At 35.3% G+C, this 18012-nt stretch overlaps 1 protein-coding gene across 2 annotated transcripts in view; it reads right to left on the minus strand.

Annotated features, from left to right (window-relative positions):
• Nucleotides 1-4129: 4129 nt before the first annotated feature.
• The window catches only part of PCDH9 (protocadherin 9), a gene marked incomplete at both ends in the record, with an annotated part of 740599 nt that continues 726716 nt past the window's right edge, over nucleotides 4130-18012 (minus strand). For both annotated transcript variants that reach the window (XM_084301724.1, XM_084301723.1), the window contains one exon: nucleotides 4130-4503. In XM_084301724.1, coding sequence (XP_084157850.1) covers nucleotides 4130-4503 — 374 coding nt within the window. The remainder of the gene's footprint in view (nucleotides 4504-18012) is intronic.

Below are 18012 nucleotides of genomic sequence, written 5' to 3' on the forward strand. Positions count from 1 at the left end.
TTCTTTCTGATCATGATTCATATTTATAACTTGCTAAAAAATAATCGTCACATTGGATGAGTAATGTAAATATCGTTGTCTTTTTATCTGTTAAAATTGACTTGTATTACTGCATCCTCCTTAATTCTGCTCCATGTGTCTTTCTGTCTGCCTTCAGACAGTTGCTTGGGAAATCATCCTGACTACTCTGCCTTTATAAAGAGTTTGGCACAGATTAAGTAACACTAAACAAATTTAATCTATACCTGTTTTCTATTTTCTATTTGGACAAAGAATTGGTGATAATAAAAATAAAGGACAATTAAAAAAAAGCAAACAAACAAACAAAAAAACTCTTTGGTTTAATTTTTATTAGTCTTTTCAAACTGAAAAATAATAATAAATAAATGATACCCAATCTTCATAGTTGAACAAAAAAAAAAATAGAACTGGAATGAGGAAGGTGTCCATATCATTCCATGTTACCAATAATTTTAAGTTATGTTTAGCTTCAGAGATACAGAGATAGTAAACTTAAATAACGTTCAGCTGCCTTCTCATTTTGTGCAGTGGTGTTGTTTTTATTTGTCAATATTTTTTATTATTTTTTGGGGGGTGCTTGTGTGAGCTTTACACAGAAGTTCACACTATTACAGATTGAACAAAATAGTTGTGAATTAAAAATGTGTATTTTTACTGAGTAGAGGTTTAAACCTGTAGAGGTTTAGGGCCAAATCCAGATTATATGGAAAAATATCCCTTTGGATTGAGGTATAATCCTCAGTGTTACAGGTATTTATTTCCTGGTGTTTTTTTTTTTTCCTGTTTTTTGTTGTTGTTGTTTTGTTTTGTTTTTTGTTCTTTTGTTTGTTTTTCATGGGTTTTGTTTGCTTGTTTGTTTCTTTGTTTTGTTATAATAAGTATTTAAATGTTGGATAAGGCTTTAAGCATCTAGAACTATAGTTAAAAAAAAAAAAAAAGAGAGAAAAATTTCACCTGCCATGAATTTAAATCATATTTGCTTGTACTCCTCCTGCACAGGTTGACATTCAAATGGCAGCACATTTGAATTGAGGAAACTGAATGAGGAAACAGAAACTGCCATTTCTGTAGTAATAGTCACATCATTGTGATTATTCTTATTTATAAGGAAGGAATTTTCTGTCTTTGATAGGATATTTTTTTTCAAACATAGTCTATTTAAAAAGGAACATATAACTTAAAATAGTTGGTTTTATTTGGGTTTGTAAATAACTATTCTATTTCTGTTTTTAATATGGAACCCAGTGCTCTGAACTGTTGATACCTCTACTACCTCTACTTTGAAAATCAGCATGTTCAAAAATAGGTTATTTTTTGTTGTTACTTCTTTTTTCAGGGTTGCTGGTTCCCTTCCCTTCCCTTCCCTTCCCTTCCCTTCCCTTCCCTTCCCTTCCCTTCCCTTCCCTTCCCTTCCCTTCCCTTCCCTTCCCTTCCCTTCCCTTCCCTTCCCTTCCCTTCCCTTCCCTTCCCTTCCCTTCCCTTCCCTTCCCTTCCCTTCCCTTCCCTTCCCTTCCCTCTCCTCTCCTCTCCTCTCCTCTCCTCTCCTCTCCTCTCCTCTCCTCTCCTCTCCTCTCCTCTCCTCTCCTCTCCTCTCCCCTTTTTTCTCCACTGTACCACAACAAAAACAGTTGTATATCCATATTTTTTTTTTCTTGTAAGAAAATATTTTCCATGCTTTGATAAGACTTTTTTTTCTATTCTCAAAAGAAGGACTGAGGTAAGTGCTAACCTTTCTATATGCTATAGCTGTAGTATTACAAAGACTCATGACAGTATGCTTATTATATATGTTGAAGTATGTCCAATGAATCTGAGCTAGATTCTTTCACATTTGTGGTAAGTAACACTTAATACTACTCAAAGAACTTCTTTTAAATAAGCTCCTCCATAGGAATGACAGAATATGGCCCTCAGCATTTATCATTTCTTGTATATTCCATTCTTATATATATCTATATGAACCAAATGGACCATGATATGCTTGTAAAAATAACTAGAAATTCAGAATGAAACAAAAAAAAAAATGAACCAACAACAAAAGAAAGGAGAAATTAACAGGAATAAAGTCCCTGTGGCATCTCCTGAAGAACTAACACAACACAACCATGAATTCAGAACATTTATTGCAGGAGCTGAATAACTAAATAATGCTGAAGTGGCAAAACAGTAACAAGGATAAATGGTTAGATATTTATTCTGTCAAAGTTATCAAACACCCCTCACAAACTGACATAAGTACTGCAATAAGCAATGTGTCCCTAGCCCATTTTATGCCTTTTATATTGTGGAAGGAAAAAAAAAAAAAAAAAAAAAAAAAGTGAGCTGCTATATACAAAAGAATAAGGAAGAACAAAGAAAACATTTATGTTTTTGGTATGAATAAAATCACCTTCAGATCATCTAACTGTTTTTTTGTTTGTTTGTTTGTTTGTTTGTTGTGTTTAAGACTGATATTTCAGTGTGGCATAAGTAACTTTTGCTTTATTTCTGTAAGGACTTTTATTTATTTTTTTTTTTCCGCATGCTATTTATTTGTGTAAATTATCTGTCATGCCTTAACAAAAACCATCTAGGAATGCTTGGATTTGGATTTGCTTTGCGTGCAACTTAGATCTTATTAACATTAGGAGTCACTCTGCTAGTTTGATGGAGGTGACATGATACTGGTACCTGCCAGGCATTGACCAACTATGATAACAAACAGTTAAACAGCAATAATTAGAGATTTAACCCTTTAGTTCCCCCAACTAGCCTACCAGGAGAATGCTCTGTTACATCATGAAGGCACAACACATTAAATATTCTGTGGTTATGGTCTAAAAACACTTGTGTTACTACAACATTAATTCAGATGAAGATCAACACAAATGCTGCTGTTCCAGTAATACAAACTGTCTTAGGTATAGACACACACTTGCCCAATTAGAAAAACATGATTATTGTATTTTGTTCATGTATAATTTCCTCCATATATTCCATCTGAGATCAATGTCAGCTACCACTCGTTAAATGCTAGACTGCAGCTAACCTGATCAAGGATTTCAAATTAACATCTTTCCCCCATAACTGTTCCACCAACAAAGATCTAAATATTCTCTCTTTTGCAGTCTCCCTGTTTTATGAAACAAAATGGAAGTTAAATAATAATAATAATAGTAATTTGCTAACATTTTAAGCCCTTTCAGGTACCCTTTCATTGCTTAATATTTCAGGAGGAAAAAAAAAAAATTAAAAAAATAAGGCCGGCATCACTTGCTACTACATAGAAAGAAAAACTTTTTTTTCTTTCCTTTTCTTTTTTTTTTTTTTTTTTCTTCATTTCCTTTCTACCAACAGCCTTCTCTCCCACCTCATCAATCCTTTTTTGCATTTTAACACAAGTTCTTTGAGCTCCTTGGAACGTAGTGTGTCAGAGAGAATACTAACACAGAAACACCATCACTGAAAATGAAAGCAAAACAACAGGAAGCAAATGAAAGAAAGTAAAAAGCAATTGTGAAACACCGAAATATGCTACCATATCTTTTCAAGTGAATGTTATAAGTACACGAAATTTGTAAGTAGTAATTGTTTCTATTTACAAGTATTTGAACACTGATTGACTTATAAGTGTCCACTAACATTGTTAATAGCACAATAGGTTTAATGTTTACAGTTTCAGTTGTTTTGTTTGCAATATGATCTCGAGTATAATGGTCCCAGCATAGTTCAATGACAACAAAAGCACAATTTTCTAACTGGATATTCTTTTTAATCATTGCAATACACTGAACTTTCTTGCACTCTCACTCTCCAAATGCATCTTCCGTTGTTCATAGCAGCAGTCCAGGGTCAAAACAAATAAACAAACAAAAAGAATATTTGCAAACTGGAGAGATCGCTGCAGATTTTAATCAGGTCTATTTAACAAAATCACACAACTAGTAGAAACACTCTTTCCTGTTTCAGGACATCATACCTTCTAAGGTGCTAACATAAAGATATGCATATCTCTATTAGGTGAAGCATAGTTCTAGAGTTCTACCTAGTACATAAAGCTCTGACACACACACACACAGTATTAGGAAGTCTAAGTAGGCTAAAGTCATTGGTCCAAAGTAATCCTTTCTTATAGCTGGTGCTCCTTTGGACTCTCAACAGCTCCCGAGGCCTGTTTATAAGACTTCAAATTGGCCAGAGGAATGTCAGTCATGTGATTACCAGTGTTGAAGTGGCCCTCACTGGAACCATACTGCTTTCGGTCACTGAACTGGTTTCTGTTGCTATCTTCTTTCCAGGTCCTGGTCAATGTGTGTCCATTAACTAGTTTGTCCTTCTTAACCCATTCTTTCTGAGGTGCAAAGGTAGAGAGAGGAGACTTTGGCTGTTGGTACGATCCCAAGCTGGGAGGCATCCAACAGTTATCTGAGTGACCCAAAACCAGGCATTCTTGCGTGCACATCTCCGTAGCTTCAGCTAATCCTCGTGGCCCTAGAGGCCCATCTGTAGAAGACAAAAAAAAAAAAAAAGGGGGGGGGGGGGAAGGGGGAGGAAGAGGGCGGAGGGAGAAGAGAGTAAGAGAGGAGAGGAGAAAGAGAGGGAAAAAAAGACATAATATTAGATTGTGATATTTTTTATTACATGTGTACATAAACGTCATAAGAAAATTAATGAGTTTGAAACAAAATACTGCTCTCTTTCAGAAAAATCTGTTAGTGTTCATGGTAAATTTTAGATAAATTTTCATCGCATTGGGATGGCTGCTTTGTGGGGCATGTGCTCTGTATATATACAGTCCCTGAATGTAGGCATATACATAGTATATGTATGCATATACAGTTTTCAAAAGTGGAAATACAGTTCTATTAGCCCTAAGTTATCAGTCTCAAGTCCTACTTTGAATAAATATAACTCCTCTATTCATTCATACTTACTGAAAACATAGATCTAGGTGGGTGAATACGTCAGTGGAAGTAAGTATAGCCTTGCAGATTTTGAGTGAGAATTTATGTTCCTAATAAAATTCTATAGTCTTCTTTAATGTTCTGCTCTGCTTTCAGCTCATCTTATGCCTGTAATGCCTTGGCAAACTAACAGCCTACTTCAGTCTGAGAAACACTTTTGTTATCCAAAAATGGGCTGCCCAAAGGAATTCTCTGAAAAATTGTAGCTTCTACTATTTTACTAATTCAGATCAGGGTGCATAATTCTAGATAGCTACCCATAAAGCTCTGATGTACACTCCCCAAAAGTGGGAGCCAAATTAAACTGTGCTGGATTTGATATGAAACCATGAAACACTACAAAGATTGTAATAGAAAACAGAGTAAAAACTGTGATTCTTCTGGCTATTAACACACGTCTCAGCAAAAATAAAATTAAAGGGATAAGAAAAAAAAAAAAAAAAAAAAACCTTATGTAAATCTTGTTCATGATAAAGAACTTTTCTCATAATTCTCTGTAAATGAGGAATAAGAGACCACAGGAGGCAGAAATGAAGACTGATAATGCACTATGAATATTAAATATCCACATCATTTTTCACAACTACTGAGGACACAGTTGGCCAGTTGCAAACATCTTGCAATCTAGCAGGTCAACCATGTCTTCAGCAGCACTAAATTCTTCTAAGTCTTACTGCATTCCAAAATGACTGAACTTTCTCATCTGACTAGAATGGGTTTATAAGGAAGGACAAGCCAGTAAAAAGGTAGAGAAACCACTTTGTGTGTCTTTGTGAAATATTTCTCAATATCTGAGATAGATATGCTTTGTCATGATTTGGTAACTGTATTGTAATTTTGAGCAAGAATTTTGAGACCTCTTCCTGTCTTTAGAGTAAATCAACTGGCTAATGTTGTAGATATTTGAAGAGTTAAGGAGACATTTTTCCTTGATTAAACATCCCAGTGACAGGAAGGAAATTACAGATTGATTTTTGAGAAAGAATTTTAGCAGGTAGGAATGAATAGTGAAGTTATAAAGCATCTTTAAAAGCAGTACTAATCAAGAAAAATGTCAGTGGTGTATCAGCAAAAGTGTCTTTACAATAATATAATTGAGATGCAAAATGATAAGTGAGGACACTTTAACAAAGATTTCTGTTTTACAATGCTAAAGAATATTTCATTCTCTTGTACCCCACGCATGTACATTAAATTACTCTTAGTAATATGCCTTTTTCTGATTAATCAAATTATCCCAATTAATTTAAAGGAAATTACTATTCTTTCACAGTTTTTGTTTGTTTTTTAAATTGTAACATAACAACACATGGTAGTCATTTCCATAGATTATCAATACACTGCTTTTACACACATTTTGAGAATGTAATAAAATATATTTCTGCATGTTCAGATATAACTTGTTGTGTTATTTCTGAATAGCTCCTCTTTTTGAATATCTGAAGAATACCGTGTTGAAGTGACAAAACGCAATCAGCCGTAAAAAAAAAAAAAAAAAAAAAAAAAAGTTGCTTCTTCATTCCCTGTATAATACACTGTCCTACTGGTTTTGATTAAAACATAAAAAAATGTACAGAATTAATACCCGTTTTCATTTAGGTCAATACAAGATGAAATAATTAAGAATGACCAGGAAAGAAGAGAGGAGAGGGGAGGGGTGGGGGGGGGACGGGAGGGAAGGCAGGAAAAAATAAAATAAAATAAAATAAAATAAAATAAAATAAAATAAAATAAAATAAAATAAAATAAAATAAAATAAAATAAAATAAAATAAAATAAAATAAAATAAAATAAAAAATAAAAAATAAAATAAAATAGCAACTGTAAAGAAGAAGGTTATCAGAGATTTCAAGGAGAACCAAGAACTTTGATACTAAAATGAGGACTGTGATAATTCCCTGTGAGAATAACACTATTTTCTTCTATAAAAATTAAAAAAAAAAAAAAGTAAATGAAATAAAACATATGTGTCCCTCTAAACTACATTAAACACTTTTTTGGGGAAGATCTACTTCATGTATTTTGCTTTCTTCTTTAACAGTTTTAGGCTGTTGATGCCGTTAAGCTAAGAATGGGCTTAAATATACTTTGCCTTAGTCATATTTAAGCTGTTAAATTTTCTGGAGAGCTCTGAAATATTAAGATATCTATTACTGTGAACAACATAGAATAGGAATGGGATGACAATGCTGAGATGATCACCTAACCAGGAGGAACAGTTCCTTTTTCCGTGGTCATTGTTTTTGTTTTTGTTTGTTTGTTTCCAAAGGTTTGGTTTGGCTTGGTTTAACAAAGAACTGCTGTCCCACTTGGACTGGTGCACACATCCTCAACCATTCAAAACTCCTTATGCAGAGACTTCAGCTAAAGCCAAGACCATCATAGCCCCTCTAGGGGATGAATTATAGTTTTTGTATGAGTGTAGGTCACACCAAAAAACAGCTGTAAGCAGAGTGAGACCTCTGCTCTTAGAAGGGGACTAGGAAAACCAGAGTAACACTTGCACACTTGTTTTAGCAGTATAATCATTCAGATCGCTGTGAGGTATGGTGCAAGTTTGCACACACCTCTACTTATGCTTGTACATAGAAATCTGTGAATGAAATACATATTCAGACTTGGCAACAGGTTTATACCCCTACTCATGTCAGTGTGAATATTTTCAAATACTCTGACTCATGCTATCCAATCTGTAAAATACAAGGAAGATTTACTTGCTTTATTAAAATATTGTGAAGTTTAAGATTCTAGAAGGCCTTGGAAGGGTTCATCTAATACATAATTAGAGCTAAATTACTTTAATTACTTTTGTTTTAAACCATCACAAGAGAAAAAGAATTCCACAAAGTTTTTTTGTTGTTGTTGTTTATAAACATAGATTTCTTTAAGCAATCTATTTTACTATTGAGCTGCTACAAGGAATGATCATTCTGTCTGGTTCAGGAGTAAGGCAGCTTCATTCATTATGTGTGTGATGCCTGTCATATCTGATTTCCAGTTAAGTCCCTTAGGTACAAGCACGATGTTTTTGTAAATGTTTTTGATAATAATGTGGGTTATGAGAATTTAAGGAACTCTACAAGTATCCTACTGTGAGATTCTGGAAGAAGAAAATAAACAGATTTGGGTAAATTGTTTCTTTTTTTTTTTTTTTTAAAGGACCACACACAAACACACAAAATAATATTTTCTTCAAGGAATAATAATCATATATACAAAAAAAAAAAAAAAAAGATATTTGGGTTTTCTTTAGCTTCCGTTTTGTGTAATTATGTTCTCAAGTATAAACATATTCTTTTCTCAGACTCTCATTATTCAGATTGCTATTCAATAGCATGAAGTGAAACAATCATGAGCAGTATGATAGGAGAGAGATCTTCCATGGGTAGCTTGCACTGAAGAGTCAGCTGTTTTGTATAGAGAAAGCACAATGTTGACTTAATAGTAATTATCTTTCTCCACCAGCACAGCTGAACAATAGCTTTCACCCAATTTTCTAAAGTTGTTTCATTATCACATACAATGACACCACTTAAAAACCTGTTCTTGCTGCTTTAATTTTATAATTGAATTAATTTGTTTTCTTTCTCTCCATAAAAATGTCACTGAATTTTCTGTATCAAGTCTTTCCACACTGAAGTACTTATTGATATGCTTTTTTCAAAGTATTTGTTCTTTGAACAATCCGTATTACATGAAGCTGGTTATCAGTCTTGGCTGCTTGAATATATAATGACACAAGTGCTGATAAAACTGTACAAGCCATCTGTCTCTGGAGTTAAATGTTTTGAAAACAACCACAAAAGTGCATAACAAACACTCCCTTAAATTGTCTTTGTAAATATTTATATCAGGTCTTACCCCAAAATGTTTTTTTATTCTTTTAATAGCTGTCAAGCAGATGTATGACTTGCTTCCTCAAAAGCAGACAGGTGTAAGAAGGAAAATAATGTATGCCACTAAGGAGCTAGTCATATCCTAATGGTAGAATTTCTGTGTGGTCTTTTATCTCTGTTTATTATACCCTGAAGCTAAATTGCTGTTTCATTGATTAACTTACTGCTGCAATTAGCAACTAGCTTCTGGTGTGTTGACCAGCTGCTTTTCAACCTGTTTCTTTAAAACTCTCTTCCTTAAAGATGGAAATTAGAAAATTGTCATCAATGCTGAAGGAGTCAAGACTGTGAGATAAGTTAAATTCATTGAGACAGTTTGACTTTTTTTTTTTTTTTTTTTTAATGTTTTCTTTTTGGAGATGTTATCATTAAGTACATTTGAAAAATAGCTGTGTTTCAGGCAATCATACTTACTTAACTTTTTGTATTACTTCTTTTTTTTTTTTTAAAAAAAAGAAAAGCAACAATGGTAGCAATGACATTTTTAGCTCTATTTAACCTCAAATACAGAAAATTGTGGCGCTTTTTTTTTTTTTTTTTTTTTTTTTCTTTAAGCTTTCATGGACTACTTTATACTTTACTAAATGACCTTTTCTGAAACTGCATGTCTTTTACAGACTTTTCCACATATATTGGATTTGAAATGACATTTCTGCATTTCATGGAGATTTTACAACTGCTATATGTAATAAATACAAAAACTGGAAACCAGTTTATAATAAATATGTTATTTTCACACTTTTTTTTCTCTTAAGTGTTAGTGAAATAAATGAGAACCTGTTCTTTATTTCTAGCCTGGTTAAATGTTAAAAAAAAAAAAAACTATTTTCTTAATAGACATGAAAAAAAAAAAAAAACTATACAATTATGTGAAATACTTAAGTGATCCAAATATTTTCCACTGAACTGTAGGTGTCTATGATTCAAACTATAATTCCAAAAATTGTACATGATGACTTCTTTGACTCTATCAGATTAATTTTGCATTGGGAGATTATTCAAGTACATGAAATCCTGCTTCTGCACAGAATTGCCTCAGTCTTCTGATGACAGAAATGTTTCATGCATAAATCTAATCAGGGTTAAGAAATTAAGTGTTCCCTTACCTTTATATACTGAATATCTCAATGTGGTTGGGATTTTAAAAGCACAACGAACGTAAAAACAGGTTGTAATTTTGAACAATAGAGCAATAAAAGCTAGTTTTTCTTCCTCTAGTTTATACCGATAGGCAGATTACAGAAAGGTTTTCTGCCTTTTTGATGGTTTGTTTTGTTTTTCAGAAATCACTTGTATTTAGAACACTTCTGGAAATGTGTGAGGCATAGCTCCAGTTCCCTTTTCTTTCTGATAGATTCAGATCCCTCTCTCCCACAGATGTACAAAATCAATGTCAATCTTGCTAACAAAAGCTTTTCTGTATTCCTTTCTGCAGAGATACTATGATACAAAGGGAATACTGAAATTAGTAATCTACTGTTGAAGAAGTGTTTTTTAACACCATGATTGCTATTAGAAATTATTATGAATTTTCTGTCTCGAGTTCCATTCACCTATAGTTACTCCACTTCAAAAGCTACAATGAAAGAAACCATCTCTAAGCTTATTATTTTTGTTTGTTTTACTTCCTGGATAATTAATTCTACTACTGTTTACAAGCTACATCTCCCTCAGTAATAGCTTTGTTGTCATCGTGTTATTTTTAACTTGCCTAACTTTCTGTGACCATCTCCGATTAGTTTTTTTTTTCTGAATACATACATGTATATACACATCTATGCATTTCCATTTGTGCATGTTCATGAAGTACTTATGTACCATAGAATCCACACTTTGAAACACAGGCAGGCTGGACTCATTTTCAGTTCCTTGCTTTTTCAAAGGCAAAACAACTTCCATCACTTGATCTTTAAAAGTTTAGTTTGTTATACGGTATTTTGGAGACTAAAGCATTTGGCTTCCTGGACCTGCTTACTTAGATGTTCCTTAGAAGGAATTCTGTGGCCTGTTTTGGCAGACTTGAACAAAAATGCTGCTTTATCCACTCCACTGTTCAACCAGATGCAGAGCAGGTGACAGAAGGCTGTTTGTGCACTGCTACATCTAAGCAAGTACACTTAGAGAAAGCATATAAGGAATTTCAGCAGTGTTTAGTAGTTTAGATTTATTTATAATACAACAAAGTGTTCTAAACCAACGTTTCTAAAAATAGCAAGTTCAGTTTATGAGTAAGTCTTTCCACCTCTGCCATCAAACACACTTTTGAAATTAGTTCAGTTGCATGTTATTACCTTACTGTTTTAGTTCTAGTTCTCTTACACCAGAAATTCTTTAATAGTGAATTTATGTGGGACTCAATACTCTGAGATATCTCTGAGTAAGAACGTACTTCTTTATGGTATCTCAGTTTGGTAGCTTGAAAAGTCACAGTGATTTAACCAAACTCTAGGGCTCATTTGTCCGTATAAGATAACATGCAGCCCATTTCCCAACTCAGTGGAATACATCTTATCTGATTGTAGAATTTGGGAATGGTTTTCCAATAAAAGGGGTGGAGTAACCATCCCTGGGGGTGTTTAAGGAAAGGTTGGACCTGGTGTTTAAGGATATGGTTTAGTGGGTGACATTGGTAGTAGGGGGATGGCTGTACCAGACAATCTTGAAGGTATTTTCCAACCTTTATGATTCTGTGATTTTTAATAGAGGTCAAGCTTGCTTAGGGTTGTCTTGATTTTATTAATAGATAGATGAACTGACAAAGGTGACATTTGGGACCATTGTGCAGGCAAGTCAAAACTCTCTAAAATCAAAGGGGCATGGTCCATGCAATCAAGGGTATAGGAATATGCCACAGGAGGTGCTCTAAAGCAGTCATGGTCTGGAATGGAGCTGAGCTGCGGAGTGATTAGCTCAAACCTGTATAATTCTATGCTCCTCACTGGTCATAATAATCTAGCTCTGTTATTTATCACAGACTGCACACTGCCTATGTTCAGATCTATATGCCATCTTATTTTTTATGATTTAACTGGATGAAAGCTTGTATTAAAAAAGGAAAAATACCTTTAATGGGTAATTTCCTAGTTCTTTCTGTTATTAAAATTCTATGTATCATCAAATATAAAAATAAAAATGTGTTCTGTATAAACTTTTACTGAAGAATGTAGCCAATTGTATCACACTTCAGAAATACAGAATATAAAATAATCTGCTTTATTACTCTGGTTTAATGCACACTGTCATTAAAAACAAACAAATAAACAAACAAAATTTGTTTTCCACACTGATATTAGGGGTGCAGATAGTAATGTTATAGAATGAGGATGCCAATACCATCTACTTGGACTTCTGTAAGGCTTTTGACACAGTCCCACATGACAACCTAATCTCTAAATTAGAAAGATATGGATTTGAACAGTGGACCATCCGGTGGATAAGGAATTTTCTCAGTGGTCGCATCCAAAGAGTAGTGGTCAATGGTTCTATGTTCAGGTGGAGGCCAGTGGTGAGTGAGACCAGTGCTTTTCAATGTTCTCATCAATGACATAGACAACGGGACTGAGTACACCCTCAGTCAGTTTGCTGATGACATCAGGCTGAGTGATACACTTGATACCAAAGAAGGAAGAGATGACATTCAAAGAGACCTGGGCAGGCTGGAGAAGTGGGCCCATGTAAATCGCATGAGGTTCAACAAGTCCAAGGGTACTGCACCTGAGTCAGGGCAACCCCATACGTGAGTACAGACTAGGAGAACAATATATTGAGAGCAGCCCTGTGGAGAAGGACTTGGGGGTTTTGGTGGACAAAAGGCTTGACTTGACCCAGCAGTGCACTTGCAGTTCAGAAAACCAACTGCACCCAGAGATGCATCAAAAGAGGTGTGACCAGCAGATTGAGGGAAGCGATTGTCCTCCTCTTCTCTGCCCGTGTGAGGTCCCACCTAGAGTACTGCATCCAAGCTTGGGGGCCCCATCACAAGAAAGATACGGACCTGTTAGAGTCCAGAAGAGGGCCACAAAGATGATCAAAGGACTGGAGCACCTCTCCTCTGATGAACAGCTGAAAGAACTGGAGATGTTCAGCCTAGAGAAGAGAAAAGAACTGGAGATGTTCAGCCTAGAGAACAGAACGCTCTGGGGAGACCTCATTGAGGCCTTTGAATACTTAAAGTGGTCTTATAAAAAAAGGATGGAGAAGGACTATTTACTTGGGTAGATAATGACTGGACGAAGGGGAATAGTTTTAAACTGCAAGAGGTTAGATTTAGTCTAAAACATTAGGATGAAATTGTTCACTATCAGGGTAGTGAGGCACTGGCACAGGTTGCCAAGAGAAGTTGTGGTTGCCCCACCCCTGGAAGTGTTCAAGACCAAGTTGGATGAGGCCCTGGGCAGCCTGACCTAGGGATGGAACTAGATGATTCTTAGGGTCCCTTCCAACCCAAGACATTCTACAATTCTCTGATGAGAAGCAAAAAAGAAATATAAATAGGATTTTTGAAAACTAACAACAATAACACAATGGCTTTTTAACATTAACAATAATAATAATAAAAAGATTAAATGAAGCTACTGCCATGAAGAATGTTATCTCATCTAATCTTATTTCCTCAAAATTAACATTGTTTCCCCGATCTTTAATCTTAACAGGATCATCTCATCTAACAAATACAAATACCTAGGAGGATTCAAATGAAGCTTATAATTTTGATTAGATTACTTAATGGATTTGAAGTACAGTCAGCATTCAAAGATTTAGATTAATATTCTTTTTTAGCATTTTTTTCCTTATGTGGCTGTTTATTTTGCTGCTTATATATATGTATATATTCCCAAAGAATGGTGATGGATGGTGACAATAAAGTGGTCACAAACATTTTGTGTCAAAAGAAAAGGCAACCATGTCCAAAGAGGGGCAAGAAAGATGGTGAAGGGTCTAGAGAACAAGTCTTGTGCGAAGCAGCTGAGGGAGCTAGATTTGTTTATCTTTGAGAAAAGAAGGCTCACAGAAAACCTTATTGTGCTTTATAGAGGAAATAGCCTCAAACTGCACTGGGGGGGGGTTAGGTTGAATACTTGGAGAAATTTCTTTACTGAAAGGATTGCGTGGCATTGGGAAGTGGTTGAATCATCATCCCTGGAGGTCTTCAAGAAATGTGTAGATGCAGAACTTCATAGAACAACTTAGTGGTGGACTTGTCAGTCCTATGGTCAAGGTTGGAATAGATGACCTTAGAGGTCTTTTCCAACCTGAATGATTCTATGATTTATTATCTTTTGTCTCTCACACCTCTGTATTTGTGGCACTTGATCAAAATATTTTGTTGATTTGATTTACAGGTAACCTGCTGAGACAGCAACACTTTTCACATGGTCACATTTTCTGATCTATTAATAGAATATGCTGTCAATCAAAATATGCTGTCAGTCAAAACAAACCTTAAGTCTCCATTTGAGAGATTCTGTCAACTGTTTATTATAAAATCAAATTTGGGCAAGTAATTCATCCACGTTGTGTATGAAAAAAAATATAAGATTCAATATTAATAAAGGTAGTATCCAATATGAGAACATCTGGCAGAATGCTGGAAAACTACTGCCACCAAGATAGCTGTGTAATATCTATTTCTCTACTATACAGTTTTTAAACTTTTTATGCAGCTACAATATGCCTTACCATTAGTTTATATACAGAAAAAGTTAAACCAGTCAACTTGCTTTTAATTTGAATTTTACGATTTTAAAAAGAAATCTAAATAAAATGGTTGCTTTTCTTGGTTGCTCTCTATCCCCTAATAGAAGCCTGATCTTCTTATGTGTAATAAATACATATCATGCCTTGAGGCCAGGAGTGGCCTCAGGTACCTGATGATTTTATCCTAGTAAGGATATTGGCTTTACTAATCCATAACTGAATAAAAACACAAGTCATTATCATCATATACATGTATATATATATCCATATGATGAAAGTGCTACATGTTCAGATATGTATATATTTATGTATTTAGTTTGTATGTACATTACATATATTTTATGTATTCTATTATATATGTATTATATATATATGTATATGTATTTTATTCAACTTAAAAATATATTTTAATAGCAGAAATTAATAAATAGTATGCCATATATTCATAAAATCACAGAATGGTTCAAGCTGGAAGGGTTCTTTAAAGACCATCTAGTCCAATGCCCCTGCAAGTGAAGGAATCACTTAAGAAATGAGCAACTTAATTGGTACCAAGTCAGTTATGCAGTCATCCTAGCTTCCTATTGTCAAGATAGAGAGAAACATTTACACAGATTGATTCAGTGTTCTGAAGACCTAATTCACTTTCTGGAGCTGCAAATTTCTGTCCATTGATAAAAAGAAAATTCATTAATAAAAAGTGAATCCATAGATAGCAATTACCCATCTAGCTCTATATGTTTAAAACGGGTGTCATGAGTCTAGGATTTTGTTGCCATTCTAGAGAATGTAATAATAACTTCGAATCTGTCCTTTTCTAAATCCAATTAAATAAAGATTTTCTATTATAAACAACATGGTACAGCAGCCAGTAAATAAACCATCAGACAGCTACACAAAATACCCAATGGCAGTAACAATGATACTCAGGAAGAAGGATTCTATAAAGCCTGTAAAATACTTGTTGGAGGTGCTAGCCATAGTGAAATTATCTTTCAGAAAATAAATACTTCAAAATGATTTGAGTTCTTCACACTTTGAAATAGGTGGAGAACTCTGAAACGTTGCTGTTTATGAGAGAAGACTGATATTTGAGGTTTCCTGAAGTCCTTATAGTAGGACAGGTCATACAGTTAAAAGCTTTGAGAATATAAAACTGTGAAAAAGTGAAGATGCTTATATTCCGTGGTTGAGATTTAAAATGGTATCTTTGTCAGCTATTTACTGCACCATAAACCCATGTGGGCTTTAAACTAGGAAAAACTTTATATTCATCCAGAGACACGTATAGTTTTATTTGCTGCAATCTCTCTAGGATATTCAAAGTGCATATAAAGAGTTAATTAAATCCAAGCCAAGTGTTAGGTTTCAGTAGTTTTGTTGGTTTATATACATCTTAGCTGATAAGTCATTCAGTAGTTGTCCCAAATATCTCCAGCTCCCCTGGAGATATTTGTAATCCACCTTGTAATCCCCATGTATCTCCAGTTTCCCTGTAATCTTGAAATATTACTAGTAATAATATCTGGCCACTAGTCTAATACATACAGGATAACTTAAGAACAAAAGTTTATTTTTCTTATTGCAATATTTTTTTTTTTGATATGAGGTATTGTATTCTAATAAAATTTAACTTTCTCTTAAAAAGAACACAGCATGTTTTAAAGTGACATAAAACTTTGTTCTTTCAAGCAAGTTCTAGAAATAGCAGTAGGCCAAGTATCTAGCATAACTTGACGGAAAAAACAGAGAACTACAGAGTCTCCAAAACAGAAGTTAACTGTAATACACCACAGATACCACAGAGGCATATAAACAGGACACCAGGATAGGAGCCAGCAATAATTATCTTATTAATCACAGATATTGATAGTTTCATTCGATCTAGCTTTTATGGAAAAGGATATTTTGCCTTTGTCATACAAAGTTTCCATACTTCCAGGAAAGTCCAAGTTTTCACTACATTTCTGCATTCTTATATCAAGCAAACTGCAGTTTTATGAGATACTCCTGGCTGCGGCTTTCAGTTTATTTCTCTCCAAAAGTAACAAGACTGGATTTTTAATCTTGGGACAAAGATGATCATAACATAACCCCCACTTTTAAAAACAGAGGTAAGGGAAGACCTATAGAACTACAGGCCAGTCAGTCTCACCTCTGTGTCTGGCAAGATCATGGAGCAGACCCTCCCGGAAACTATGCTAAAGTATATGGAAAATAAGAGGGTGATTGGTGACAGCCAACATGGCTTCACTAAGGGCAGATTGTACCTGACAAATCTTGTGGCCTTCTTGTGGATAGGGGAAGAACAACTGACATCATCTGCCTGAACCTGTTCAAAGCATTTGATACTGTCCCCATGATACCCTTGTCTCTAAATTGGAGAGACATGGATTTGAGGGATGGACCACTGGGTAAGGAACTGACTGGATGGTCACACTCAAAGACTTGTGGTCAATGGCTCAATGTCCAAGTAGAGATCAGTGGCAAATGGTGTTCCTCAGGGGTCATTATTGAGACCAGTTCTGTTTAATATCTTTGACAGTGATATGGATGGTGGGATTGAGTAAACCCTCAACAAGTTTTCTGATGACATCAAGCTGTGTGTTGTGTGGGAAGGGATGTCTCCCTCTGGAGGGAAGGGATGTCGTCCACAGGGACCTGAACAGGTTTGAGAGATGGACAAACCTCATGGAGTTCACCAAGACGAAGTTCAAGGTGCTGCACCTGGGACAGAGCAATCACAAGCACAAATACAGGACTGGCAGAGAATGGATTGAGAGCAGCCCTGAGGAGAAGGACCTGAGGGTGTTGGTTGATGAGAAGCTCAGCATGAGCTGGCAATGTGTGCTTGCAGCCCAGAAAGCCAGATGTAACCTGGGCTGCATCAAAAGAAACATAGCCAGCAGGTCAAGGGCAGTGATTCTCCCTCTTTGCTCTGCTCTTGTGAAACCCTACCTGGAGTACTGCATTCAGCTCTGGGGTCCTCAGCATGAGAAGGGCACGAACCTATTAGAATTCCAGAGAAGGACCACAAAGGGCTGGAGCATCTCTCTTATGAAGACAGATTGAGGAAGTCGGGATTAAGCCTGGAGAAGAGAAGCCTGGAGAAGAGAAGGCTCCAAGGAGACTTTATAGTGTCCTTCCTCTACCTAAAGGAGGACTACAGGAAAGATAGGGAGAGACTCTTTTTCGAGGAGCCTAGTGACAGGACAAGAAGTAAAGAAAGGACAAGGTGTAAGAAAGGGTAGACTTAGATTAGATGTTAGAAAAAATGTATTTTCTATGAAGGTGGTGAGGGTTCCTTCACTGGAACACAATGCCCAAAGAAGCTGTGGATCCCTGGAGGTGTTCAAGGCCAGATTGGATTGACTTTGGGCAACCTGATTAGCTGGGAGGTATCCCCGCCCGTGGCAGGGGGGTTGGAATTAGCTGATCTTTAAGGTCCCTATCAA

This window comes from Netta rufina, assembly GCF_964035555.1.
Source record: "Netta rufina genome assembly, chromosome: 1".
NCBI classification, from domain to species: domain Eukaryota; kingdom Metazoa; phylum Chordata; class Aves; order Anseriformes; family Anatidae; genus Netta; species Netta rufina.